The following is a 12,392-nucleotide window of genomic DNA, read 5'->3' as shown; positions in this document are numbered from 1 at the left end:
GGGACTCAGCTTGGGCAGGAGAGCAAGTCATTCTGCTCATATAGGGCAACTTTGCGGCTGGAATAAAAGCAAAACTTCCTATATTAAATTATTAAGCCTGCCCAGCTAACACTTTCATATTTTAACAGTCCCAGTCTTTATTTAAAACAATCAAGTCAGTGATTTTCAGTGGTTGCTTGAAAACAATTCAAAATCCCCATTCAAGGCCACCTTCAGTCTAAAGCAACATTTTTCCCCCCTCCCTCCCTTCTACTTTTCTTTCCTCCCTCCTTTCCTCCCTCCCTCCCTCTCTTCCTTCCTTCCTTCCTTCCTTCCTTCCTTCCTTCCTTCCTTCCTTCCCTCCTTCTTGGGCACTACCTGGGAGCACGTTTCTGTTTGAAACTTGAGCCTAGAGTTAAAGATAAAATGGAAGATCTGGAAGAGGAAGTAAGCCATGCTTCTCAAACTTTAACCTATATGATTCTTATATAGGTTATAGAATCTTATATAGATTCTTATCAGAATCACCTCAGGAACTTGCTGGTCCTGATTCAGTATGTTGGGGGGCAAGCCTGAGATTCCACATTTTTCACAGCTTCCAGATTATGCTGATGCTGCTGGTCCATGGACCACAGAACAGATACACAGAGAAATTCAAATGAGCAACCCAAGTGTTGATTCTGAGACGGTGAAGCAAGATTTTTGAGGCAGGGAAGGTGGGCAGCATTTTTCTTATCAGAGATTTTACTCAAATGCTGAGAAAGGCCAAGCAGGTAAGAGAATGTGTGAAATGGAGTTGTGGTATTGTACAAAGCTGAAAACTACACAGCAGTCTTGGGTAAGCTTTTCTCAAGTCTGGAGAATTGTTGACATGGAAGAATCTGATCCCAATGTTACCAATTTCTTAGTTTTTCAAGAGAAGCCAGAAATTCAAACTAGGTTTTTAATATGAAATCTGCTGGTTTTTAACTCCTGACTCAAATTAAACACACACACACACACACACACACACACACACCACTGTGCGTCATACATTTTATTTTCTTGCTAGACTTGGCCATCAGCCTGCAACTGCTTCATCTAAAGTCACTGGGTCACAGAGTTCCGGAGTCCAAAATAGGGTCACAGGCAGTAGTAGCTGGTACTTACGGCATCTGGGGACTTGCTGGTATGACTGTATGGTTGAATATTATGGACTAGAGTTTAGTAAAAGGGTGCATGATGAGACCAGGGATTGGAACACAGATGTCAAGAAGATATGTAAAGAAGACTCTTTAAAAATAGAGAGTTGATGTCAGGAAGTAATGGGGTAAGTCTTACTATAATTAGACTGAAGGTGGCCTTGAATGGGGATTTTGAATTGTTTTCAAGCAACCACTGAAAATCATTGATTTGATTGTTTTAAATAAAGGTTGGGACTGTTAAAATATGAAAGTGTTAGCTGGGCAGGCTAATAATTTAATATAGGAAGTTTTGCTTTTTATTCCGGTCCCAAAGTTGCCCTATCTGAGCAGAATGTGACTGTCTGAAGTAGATCTGTGTTGAAATGAAATTTTATCCCTCATGGCAGGGGTTATGTGTGGTGAACAGAATTAGCTAGCAACATTTTTCCCCCTCCCTCCCTCCCACTTTTCTTTCCTCTCACCCTCCCTCCCTCCCTTTCTCCCTCCCTCCCTCCTTTCCTTCCTTCTTTCCTTCCTTTCTTCCTTCCTTCCTTCCTTCCTTCCTTCCTTCCTTCCTTCCTTCCTTCCTTCCTTCTTAATTTTTCAGTATTAGCAGTCCCTGATGGATTTGTGCTCTAGATAGCTGTCAGGGTGGCTAGCCCCTTAATCTGGTTTTATGCAAAAGAATGACAAAATCAAAGTGGATTCTTAGAAGATGATCTGGTTTTGGAACAGCCTTGCCTGCAGTGGAAGAAGTGGGGTTAAGGCTGAGGGGCAGATTTGAGAGGTAAAATGATGGGAGATAGAGGACAAAGAGACTGGTTCGTTGTGCCCAAAGAGCAAGATAGTAAAAGGGTCCCTTTTGTCTTTGAAATCTAGGTTCAATACCTTTCTATGATAGAAAAAAGTCATCAGGAGGAGCTTTGGGGTTATTCATGTTTGTTCTAAGGAAAATATAAGCCTGGTCTTTCCCCTACATTGACATTTTAAATTAAGCTGGTATTCACATATTTTTTCCAAAGAAGTTAGGAAGTTAAAGTCAAGGCTCAGCTTTGTTTTATTGTTTATTTGAGATTATAGGGGCAGACTTTGTATAAAACTGTCAACATCAAAAACCTTTATTCTTTCTTCTTAAAAAAGATAACAAATAATAAATATATGATGCTAGAGGCCTGGTGCACAAATTTGTGCACCAGTGGGGTCCCTTGGCCTGGCCTACGGGGATCGGGCTGAAACCGGCTTTCTGACATCCCCCGAGGGGTCCTGGATTGCAAGAGGGTGGTTCTCGGGTGATGCACCCTGAACTTGGGCTCCCTCCTTTCTGGTTCTGGGTGCGTTACACAAGAAACACAGCTGTCAAGCCACTGCAGCTTGGCAGTTCCTACATTGAGTGTCTACCCCCAGTGGTCAGTGCACATCATAGCTACAGGTCAGACAGTCACTTAAACTTTTATATATGTAGATAGCCCTAGCCAGTGTGGTTCAGTTGGTTAGAGCATCACCCCATACACCAAAAGGTGGTAAGCTTGATTCCCAGTCAGGGCGCATACCTAGGTTGTGGTTCAATCCCTGGTCCAGGTGCATGCAGGAGACAACCAATCAATGTTTCAATGTTTTTCAAGTTGATTTTTTTTTCTCTTTCCTTCCCTTCCTATCTCTAAAAACCAATAATTTTTTAAATGATGTAATCCTGGATTATTAAGGATTGCTTAGAAACCCACTAAAAGTGCAGGGATGCTGGGTGAGTAAATGCCAAAACCAGAGAACTCACCCTGAAGTAGGTGAATCAGAGGGCAGCAGAGCTAGAAATTCTATTGCTCTGAGAAAATCTTAAGTAAAAGATTTCATTAAACTCAGATAGTTTTTGTAAAATTTTTCAAATTCAGTTCAGAATTTGCAGAGATTAATAGTGTGAGAGCAAAACAATGCTATATATGTAATAGATGTTAATCTTTATTAATCCCTCAGTAGGTTCTGGATAATTTCCTATGAAAATTATGTATGTACGCCAAATATAATGATGAATTTCAACCATTTCTTAGCAATGCCAGAAAACAGAAATCCACAGTTTTATACCTGCAAATTAACAGATTTATTAAGATTTGCAACCCTGTTTAGTCTCCCTGTGTCTCCTAAGGAGCTCAGCTGTCTTTCTAAAAAGCAAGGCAGAAGGTTCTTCACCTTCAAGTTCATATCACTCAGGAGCTAATTCAATCTCTTCCATGCTATGCAAAAATGTTCTCCCTTTTAGCAGAAGGGAAGGAAGGTGGTGTGCATGGGTCCCAAACAACCAGGCACCAAGGAATGCAACTAAAAGGCGGCTGTGTCCTGCCCCAGGGGCAAGGCAGTAACTTGCCCTCCCTGCACTCCAGAAGAACTGGGAGGGCATTTCATCAGCCAAATGGATGAGCACCAGCAGCCACACACACTGATATGAGCACAGAAAGTTGACTACATGCTTGGAAGGAAATGTGAAGGAAACGTAATGACTGAGGAATTTTATATGTCTTTGATTTTCTATGTGTATTTGATTTTTGCTCTTGGAACCCCCAAGAATGACAGTTTACCCCCCAACTCAAAGTGCAAAGGCCTCAGAGTTTCCTCATTCGCTGTGACATGGCTCCATTCAGCAAATGTGGTTGTGATTTGAACTACGATTTCCCAGCCCCATCATTTCATGTTGTGTTTTGCTATTTCCAGGAAGCGAAATGTGCCTACACACTCTTTGTTGTTGGCATATTTTGGCTTACAGAAGCGTTGCCCCTGTCTGTAACAGCTTTGCTGCCTGGCCTAATGTTCCCATTGTTTGGAATCATGCCCTCAAAGACGGTAAGTAAGTTAAGTTCTCTTGCAAATGTTTACCATGTTTAGATCGCTTGTTTTGTGCTGATATTTTCATTGAGAAAACTTATATTTAAAGGCAGCAATAATCTTATGAATAACACTTCCAGGTACGCTGGCCAGGTAGCTCAGGGTCATCTTGATAAGCCAAGGTTGTGGGTTCGATCTCCAGTCAGGGAACATACAAGAACCAATCAATGAATGTATAAATAAGTGGAACAACAAATCTCTCTCTCTTACTCTCTCTCTCTCTCTCTCTCTCTCAAATCAATAAATAAAAATTAAGAAAAAAAATGATGCGTCTATGTAAGTCCTCCAAAAATCCAGTTGTTTCTCTTCTCTAGAACTCTGCATGTGTGTCCACCTTCAGGTGGACACAAACCAAACACAGGCTGCAGCTTCTTGGGCTGTGCATGTCAGTAGGGGAAATGTGTGTCCCTTCTTCCCAGGCTGACACCTAAGCCTGGAGCGTCTCTCCCAGCAAAAGGGCCAGTTCTTCCACATCCTGCAGAAGCTTTGTGCGTTCAGCAGAATTCAGTCTCACACAGGGTGGAAAGCAATTTTTGTTTTTAATGAAGAAAAAGCTTCCCTGTTTTCTTTTATAGAAACCTGACATTTCAAAAGATAAAACCAAATTAACTTTCACGTGTCTTTCTATTTTGTTCTTGCTGAGAGGAGTTTATTCATGCTGAGAGGTGCCTCTTACCTTTATATAATCTAAAGGTATCCATCTGAAGAAAATGAATTCAGTTTCTTATTAAAACCGTGAAATGCATTGAAACCAGAATATCTATCTCCACACAGTCTGCAGCCACCCAGCACACAATTGCCTACACCACAGCCAAAACATTCCCAGGAAAAAATGTCAAGTTCAAGATGCCAGAATTTATCACCTTTGGACTTCTTTCTTCTGCCAGGGTCCAATGTTACTATCATGAGACTCATCTGTCTTATAATGGAGGTGGGGATTTTTTTTAACCCATGATACAGTGGTTTTTTTGTTTGTTTGTTTTACCCCCCCCCCCTTCCCCCCTGTCCCCTGGAGAAACTATTATTCCTTTTCTTATTTTCATGTTGCTCCTTCCCATTTTGGAATTTATTTATTTGTTTGTTTGTTTGTTTGGTTGGTTGGTTGTTGTTCTTTTTGTTTGTTTGTTTGTTTTTTGTTTTTGTTTTTTTTCATTTCTGTTCCTTCCTTTTCCTCTTTTCTTACTACATTTCCTTCTCCCTTATAATCTTGACTCATATTTTTCGAGGCACCATTGATTTGGAAGAGTGTAGCTGGGGCTGTACTTTAGCTTCTGTCACCCCCAGGCTGAAGATTTGCTGACCCACAGAATCTAGGAGCAATAAACGAAGATGTTTCTCAAAGGCTCCAACACTTTATATGGCTCTCAATAAAGGAAATAGAAAAAGAAGGGGTTGACAAATCCTCAGAAATAAGGTGTCAAATGAGTAACCTCTGTTTTGCTGGCTTGTGTGGTCCCACTGCCAGAGATAAAGTTTAACAGCCACATATTTGTCTCTTATGATTTAATAACAATCAGACTGACTAAATTAACATTTTACCAGAGACTTCTGTAGAAGCAAGATGAACTGGAATCATGGGGCATTTCTGTGGCCACCAGGCTGGAGGGAGACAAGGAAAAGGGGACCTAGAAAGGCCTGGCTTTGTGGGAACTGCCCAAGAAGTAGCTCTGCCCCTTTTCACTATGTGGAGGCTCCACAAGAGGCAGCAAGATTCCAGGCGCCAATGACAGTTGCATTACGCAGACTGCTGATAGCTGTCCAAGAGTCCTTTACCCCCAAAGTCCTTTACCCTCAGGCTAATGTAACAGTCACAGAATCGTAGACTTGGAAGGGAGTTGTCTGAGTCATTCTACCCTGGGCAGGGATTCCCCTCCACAATATTCCTTACAGATAAGATCACTCAGGCAGTGCTTAAAGGCTTCCTTTGTGTGGGCTTGAATCCCTCGGGAAAAGCCCATGGCATTTTTGAATAATTTTAACAGTCAGGTGACTCAGCTTTATTGAGCCCAAATCTGAAACTCAGTCACTCTGACTCTTGAAACTTCTCTTGCAGGTAAGATTCCACCAATGAACCTTTCATCTTTCTTTCACATGATAGTGCTGCTTGGATTTGAAAATAAATATAATCTCTTTAAGTCTTCCTACCTCCAGCTTTCAGACCTCAGCTCTCTTCCCCAACCCCACCACCTCCAACTCCATCGCCACCACCATCTTTTCTCTTGGCGAAACTACCTCTGGATTGTCAATGACACTTAAGAATTAAATAGTTAAAAATGCAATGTCTGTCACATAGTAATTACTCAATATATGTCAGTCAATATTACTAGGATTGTTTGTACACTGACAAAAGTGAATAGATCACTCTAGAAACATTCTTTTTATTTTCCTTTGCCAAAATAAGATTTTATTTTGAAAGTCATTTAAAAGATACTAAGACTCAATGGATGTAGTTCCCAAACCATATTCTGTCCAACTCCCACCAGTTGTCTCTGTCATGCCCCAAAATTGCTCTCGTTGGTAATTCCTATTTTTAGCTTGCTGGAGAAAAGATGTTTTCCTTTTTGTTTGTTTATTTGTTTGTAGAGTAGAGCATTATTTTCCAGGAAATAGTGTGTTTGTAAAAAAAAAAAAAATCAGGTAGATCTACTACGTTCAACAATGTGGGGAGCAAGGGGGTCAGCCAAAGGTGAAATGGAAAGGCTCTTTAGTATTTGTTGCAACCAGAAATCCACACGTGGTAACAGCATCCAAGAATGAGGTTTTGTGCGAAGTTGCTCTGTCTTTGCATCGGAGAAAGGAATCACCGGTCCTCCTGCTGAGTCGCTGCTGGTGCAGCTCGCAGCTCCTCCGGACCGCAATCCTGGAAGGAGGCTGTGAATCTCTGCAGTTTCGGTGTTGACAGCCATGCCATAGATCATTGGGAAGTGGTTTTCATTTTCTTCCAGGTCGTTTAATTCTGTCACATATAATGTCATTAAGTGGATGTTATCTTCCTGTCTGTCAAATTCACTAAGAAGTTGATGAGTACATTTTTGTGACAACTGCCCATTGTCCCTGAAGTCTCCTATGAGGCTCACTTCCAGGGTTCCACACTGGGCACGATTGGGAAAGGATTTTATGGAGTTCATGACCGAGGGGCCTTAGTTTGGGTGTAGGTTCCACCACAGTGTATCAAGCAGGTAGCCCCTTACCTGTGTGCCTCAGGACTACAATGTGACAAGTGGTGGCATCATCAGAGCCAGGAGTGGGGATGGAGCCATCCTGTGATGTGGTCACTGCAGGCCCTCTTTGCTGAACATACAGAAGGCCCTGGGGTCCTCCTTGTTGAACAGACTGACCTCTGAGCAGTCTGGCTCTTTCCTCCAGAAGTGGGTGGGCTCGGACAATGGTCTCTCACCACCTCTCAACCAGCAGCTCCCCATATGGGCTGCCTGCCCCCCTCTAGAAACATTCTGATTGTTGCAAAGCTAAAGTGAGTTTTTATCATCTCCCTTCTGGTATTTCAGCCTAAATTCATTTTAAATTTTATGTGACTTTTCACCTGTTAAGCTTAACTGGAGCTTGAAACAAATCAAAGTCCTTATAACTTTCAGTGGAGGAAACTGTTTTCTAGTCTTGTGATCCTCTCTGTCCACACAGGGCAATGACCTTTTTCTCAAAAGTAGCTGACCGAAGCTACACGGAAAGGGCTAGAGATTCGGTCAGAAGACCTGAGCTGAACGCATGATATTCACAATAAGTACCTGTATGATCCTGATCATGTCTTTTAATAATGCCTTTTTTTCTCATCTGTCAATGGGGAATGGCAATGTCACACAATTCAGGGGTTATAACAATCAAATCAAATAATACGTGTGGAACAGTGGTGCAAACTGAGTATCAAATATTCTTATGCATGTTAATATTCACAGTTAAAGTTTGTTTAGTAGTGTGAAACCATCATCCCAGCCTATTGCAGCATTTTGGAATCTCACCTGTCACTGGAGAGAATAATATTTCTTTAATATCTTTATCCAAGTTCAGAGCCCTACACATCTCTTTGTTTGGCCACCATAGTTTTAACATTATTTATCAAGCCAGTGCTAAATACCTATATCTTATTTATTGTTAGAGACGGGCTCTGCGCCCTGGTTCTTGTCTTGTTTGTAAGAAGGAATTCAATGAGAGACAGTACCAAATAGCAAAGCATGTGGGAGTTTATTTGCAATTAAAGGAAATATACTCAGATATAATCCAAGCTGGAAGTTTAGCTGGCAGAAGCCAAACCAAATGCCCCACCAGTTTGGGTTTTGTAATTTTATACTCTGGTGTTTACAAAACAAAACCAAAAAACAAAACCCAAACCTCCTCAGGTTTCAAGGCTGCCCCACCCAACTGTTAAGCTATCTGTTATACCACATCTTGGCGGAGGTTTCAAGTCTCCCCTTCCTCACTCTTGGGTCTGCTCACTCTCGGATGGTTCTTGTTAGTCACGTCTCCCAAGTCTTCCCTTTGATCTTAGCTATCTTTTCCTGCTCGTGTCTATCAAACTACCTACTCCAACATTACTGAGCCCATCGTTGTATGAAGAGCATCAACAAGTATTGAATTTCTCTCATCCATTGAATAAATTTGAAATGCTAAATATCTAGTGTGCCATTAGATTTCCCCAAACAGATTTATTGTTATTAAAGCACATTTATATATAAATTTAAATATATAGATGTAAAGATACAAATGTACAATAAAATGTTATATTACATAGTTACTCAGTTATTTAAGAAATATTTATGTGCTAGGACTCTGCCAGACACTTTAGAATATATCAATGAATAAAAACAGACAAAGAGTCCCTGTCTTCCTGGGGAAAAAAAGAGACAGCAAACAATATGCCTTAAAGAATAGGTAAATTAGTTAGTGAGTTAGAAGGTAATTGGTGCTATAAAAAGTGCAACCGAAGAATGAAGTCAGGAGAGGGTTTCAGTTTTAAATAAAATTATCAATGCGGTGTCCATACCTGAAGGAAGATTTACAGGAGATGAAGGAGTTAGCCATTTGGGGATATGGGGAACAACCGTTGCTGAAGGGGAAATACCCCGTGCAAAGACCTTAACACAGGTATATATCTGCAGTGTGATTGGAGCTGAGAGAATGAAGGAGAGAGTGATAGAAAAGGTTGTCAAGAGATAATGTGAAGAGGAACTGGACCATGGAGGGCCAAAGTAAGCCACGATAAGGTTGTTTTTTTAAAATATATTTTTATTGCTTTCAGAGAGACAGGGAGAGGGAGAGAGAGATGGAAATATAAGTAATGAGAGAATCATTGTTTGGTTGCCTCTTGCACGCCCCCTACTGGGGGTCAAGCCCACAACCGGGCATGTGTCCTTGACCAGAATCGAACCTGGCACCCTTCAGTCTGCAGGCCGAAGCTCTATCCACTGAGCAAAACTGGCTAGGGTGACCACAATAAGATTTTAACTGTGAATGAAGTTAGACCCTCTAAAGAGCCTTGAGTAGAAGGGTGATATGATCAATTTGACTTTTATTTTAAAAGAATAACATGGGCTGCTGTGTTGAGAACAAGGTAGTAGTTTTTTTGGCAATAATCTAGGTGAGAGGCCATGATCATTCAGACCAGGGATAGTAATGGGGATGGTGAATATATTATATCTATTTTTAATTATATTTTTTATCAATAATTTCCTGAATGATTTGATATGGCACATGAAAGAAGAGAAGTGAAAAAAAAAAGAATACTTCTGTCATTGAACTTAACATAGAATAATTAATTTGATAAATTCTTATCTACATTTTGATGAAAATCCTGAATTTCATTATGATTATATATAAAAATATTCTTAACTAGATAAACTGGAAAAATAAAAAGAAAGAAGTATAGGAGCTTCACAGCTTTTTTTTTAAATCCTCACCCAAGGATATTTTTCCCTTGATTTTTAGAGAGAATAGAAGAGAGAGGGAAAGACAGAGAGAAACATCGATGTGAGAGAAACACATCGATTGGTTACCTCCTGCAGGAGCCCGACCAGGTCCTGGGCCGGGGAGGAGCCTACAACCGAGGTATGTGCCCTTGACGGGAATCAAACCTGGGAGCCTTTGGCCTACAGGCTGACGCTCTATCCACTGAGCCAAACTGGCTAGGGCCCTCACAGCCTTTTGACCAGCCAACTGGAAAAAAGGAGTTGCTATCAATTGGAATGAAGACTACGAGCAAAGTAGGCTTGTTGCAGGAGACAGACTGACACCTGGAGTTCAGTGTTAGACACTAGGTTTGAAAGACCTATTTTGCATCTAAGTGAAGGTGTTGAGTAGGCAGTTAGATACAAATGAGTTCAGAGTTCACGAGACAGCGCTGAGCTGGAAATATAGACTTGCTATTCAGCAGCCCTAAGATTTGAAAACATCATTTAAAGAGCAAGTGAAGATAGAAAAGCAAAGAGCGCCAAGAACTGAGCTCTGGAGAACTAAGAGGTTGGCGAGAAAAGAAAGTGCTAGCAAAGAAGACTGAGAATGAAAGGTTATTGAGAAGGGAGACCATGAGAGTGTGGGGTTTAGAAATGCAAGTGAAGCAAATGTTTTAAGAATGAGGCAATGATCCAAAGTGTCAAATCCTCTAGTAGGTCAATTAAGGTGAAAACTGGAAATTGACCATTGGATTTAGCAACACAACATAAGTAAATATTCTCTTAAGTATATTATTAAAATACTAAGGGCCCAGTGCATGAATTCGTGCACCTTGAAAGGAACTGTGGGCCGCAAGGCACAGGGGCGGGTCTCGCCCATCTTCTGCCACTCCGCCCAGCCCCTCCCACCACGGCCCCCGGTCCCCTGTCTGCTGGCAGGGGCATGGAGCGATTGAGGCTGACGCCAGCAGCGGGTGCAAGCAGTGGCTGCTGCTCCTATTGCCCCTCAGGAGCAGGGGGAGGTGGAGAAGTCCTCAGGGGTGATCAGGGCCAGCAGCTGCTGCTTGTACCCGCTAATGGCGCCAAGTGATCAGGACCAGGGCTGGGCACCGGCAGTGGTTGTGAGTAGCGGCTCCAGTGCTGGCTGCAGGTGTGAGCAGGACCAGCACTGGCAGTGGGTGCGAGCAGCGGCTCTGACACCGGCCGCGGGTGTGAGCGCCAGGAGGAACCGCAGCGTGCGGGAGCAAAGAATTTTCAGTAACCACCAGAGACTCGCCCCGATGACAGAAACTGGTGCCCCGCCCTGGTCTGGCACCCCCGCTCAGCTCCTCCACCATCTCACCACAGCCAAGGCCTGCTGTGTTCTGCACACGCCCCCTGGTGGTCAGCATACGTCATAGCGACTGATTGGTGGTTCCAGTTGTTCAGCAATTCGGCCTATTTGCATATTGGCCTTTTATTATATAGGATAGGATAGGCTTTATAATCATACACATTAGAACTGACAAAGTATCCCCCCAAACCTCATTTAATTCACAAATGTGATGTGAAGTATTATTTTACTTTCATGGGTAAGTATACTGGCTTGTAGCAAGTTTGCTGAACTGGTGTAAATTATGTAGCTAAGAGAGAACCCAGGTTCTCTGATCACAAAAGCCCATGTTTCTTGATGAAATCCCATTTGAAACAAATGTAACTATCTTGACGTTGCAAATGGATTTCAAGCTTTGTTAGGAATCTGATTTGACATACCAACTTTGCCTCGAAAATAGTTATATTTATCAGCATCTTTTACAAACTAATAGCACCTTCTCTTATTACCTCCTATACAAGTAGACTATAAACATACACAGCTAAAGTTCTTCAAATATACTAACTCTGATGAAAAGCTAACAATGGAAAATGGAATGCAAAAATTCCTCATTAAGTTTAATAACTAATTTCACTTAGACAATTGGGCTGAAGGTCATAATTTGTTTACATATTATATTATGGGATTGAAAAACCATAAATCTGAGGGATGTATCCAGCCTGCAACCCAGTTTTCAAAGTAAAAAGTTTTGTTGGAAACACACATAGCTATGGTCACTCATTTATGTATTATCTTTGGCTACTTTTGTGCTACAAAGACAAGTTGAAATAATACTTATTATAGAAATTATAAGGCTCACTAAGTCTAAAATATTTATTAATTTTTTATAGAAAAATTCTGTCACGTTCTGGTATAATCTAAAGATATTATAAAAAGCATATCTCATGGTCCTGGACCTCTTTCTGTGTTTAATTAGTTACAAATAATAGCTTGCTTCTATGTGTTCCTTTGTGTTTTTAAAAGTATATTGCCTTTTTCCTCTCATTTAAGTACAGAGTACTGTTGAGATAGGATCATTGGAACTTAATTCAATGTGCAAAACTGCAAAAGAGATAAGAGTAGAGTAAAGCTCAAATGTCTATTTATCTTACAATTATCAAATCAAGT

General features: G+C 41.3%; 1 protein-coding gene and 1 pseudogene across 2 annotated transcripts in view; one reads left to right on the top strand and one right to left on the bottom strand.

The window, feature by feature from the left end:
* The window catches only part of SLC13A1 (solute carrier family 13 member 1), an 84,840-nt gene that overhangs the window by 10,393 nt on the left and 62,055 nt on the right, over positions 1-12,392 (top strand). Inside the window, 1 exon segment of the mRNA XM_081102810.1 lies at positions 3,843-3,971. Within this exon segment, the coding sequence (XP_080958936.1) occupies positions 3,843-3,971 (129 nt within the window).
* LOC308527257 (protein N-terminal asparagine amidohydrolase-like) lies at positions 6,647-11,360 on the bottom strand (annotated as a pseudogene). The gene is made up of 2 exons: positions 11,307-11,360; positions 6,647-7,403 (listed from the first exon to the last, which is right to left on the bottom strand). The product of its transcript is annotated as a protein N-terminal asparagine amidohydrolase-like (transcript).

This window comes from Myotis nattereri (genome assembly GCF_964212035.1).
Source record: "Myotis nattereri genome assembly, chromosome: 11".
Lineage (NCBI taxonomy): Eukaryota > Metazoa > Chordata > Mammalia > Chiroptera > Vespertilionidae > Myotis > Myotis nattereri.
This window is presented reverse-complemented; position numbering and strand designations above follow the sequence as displayed.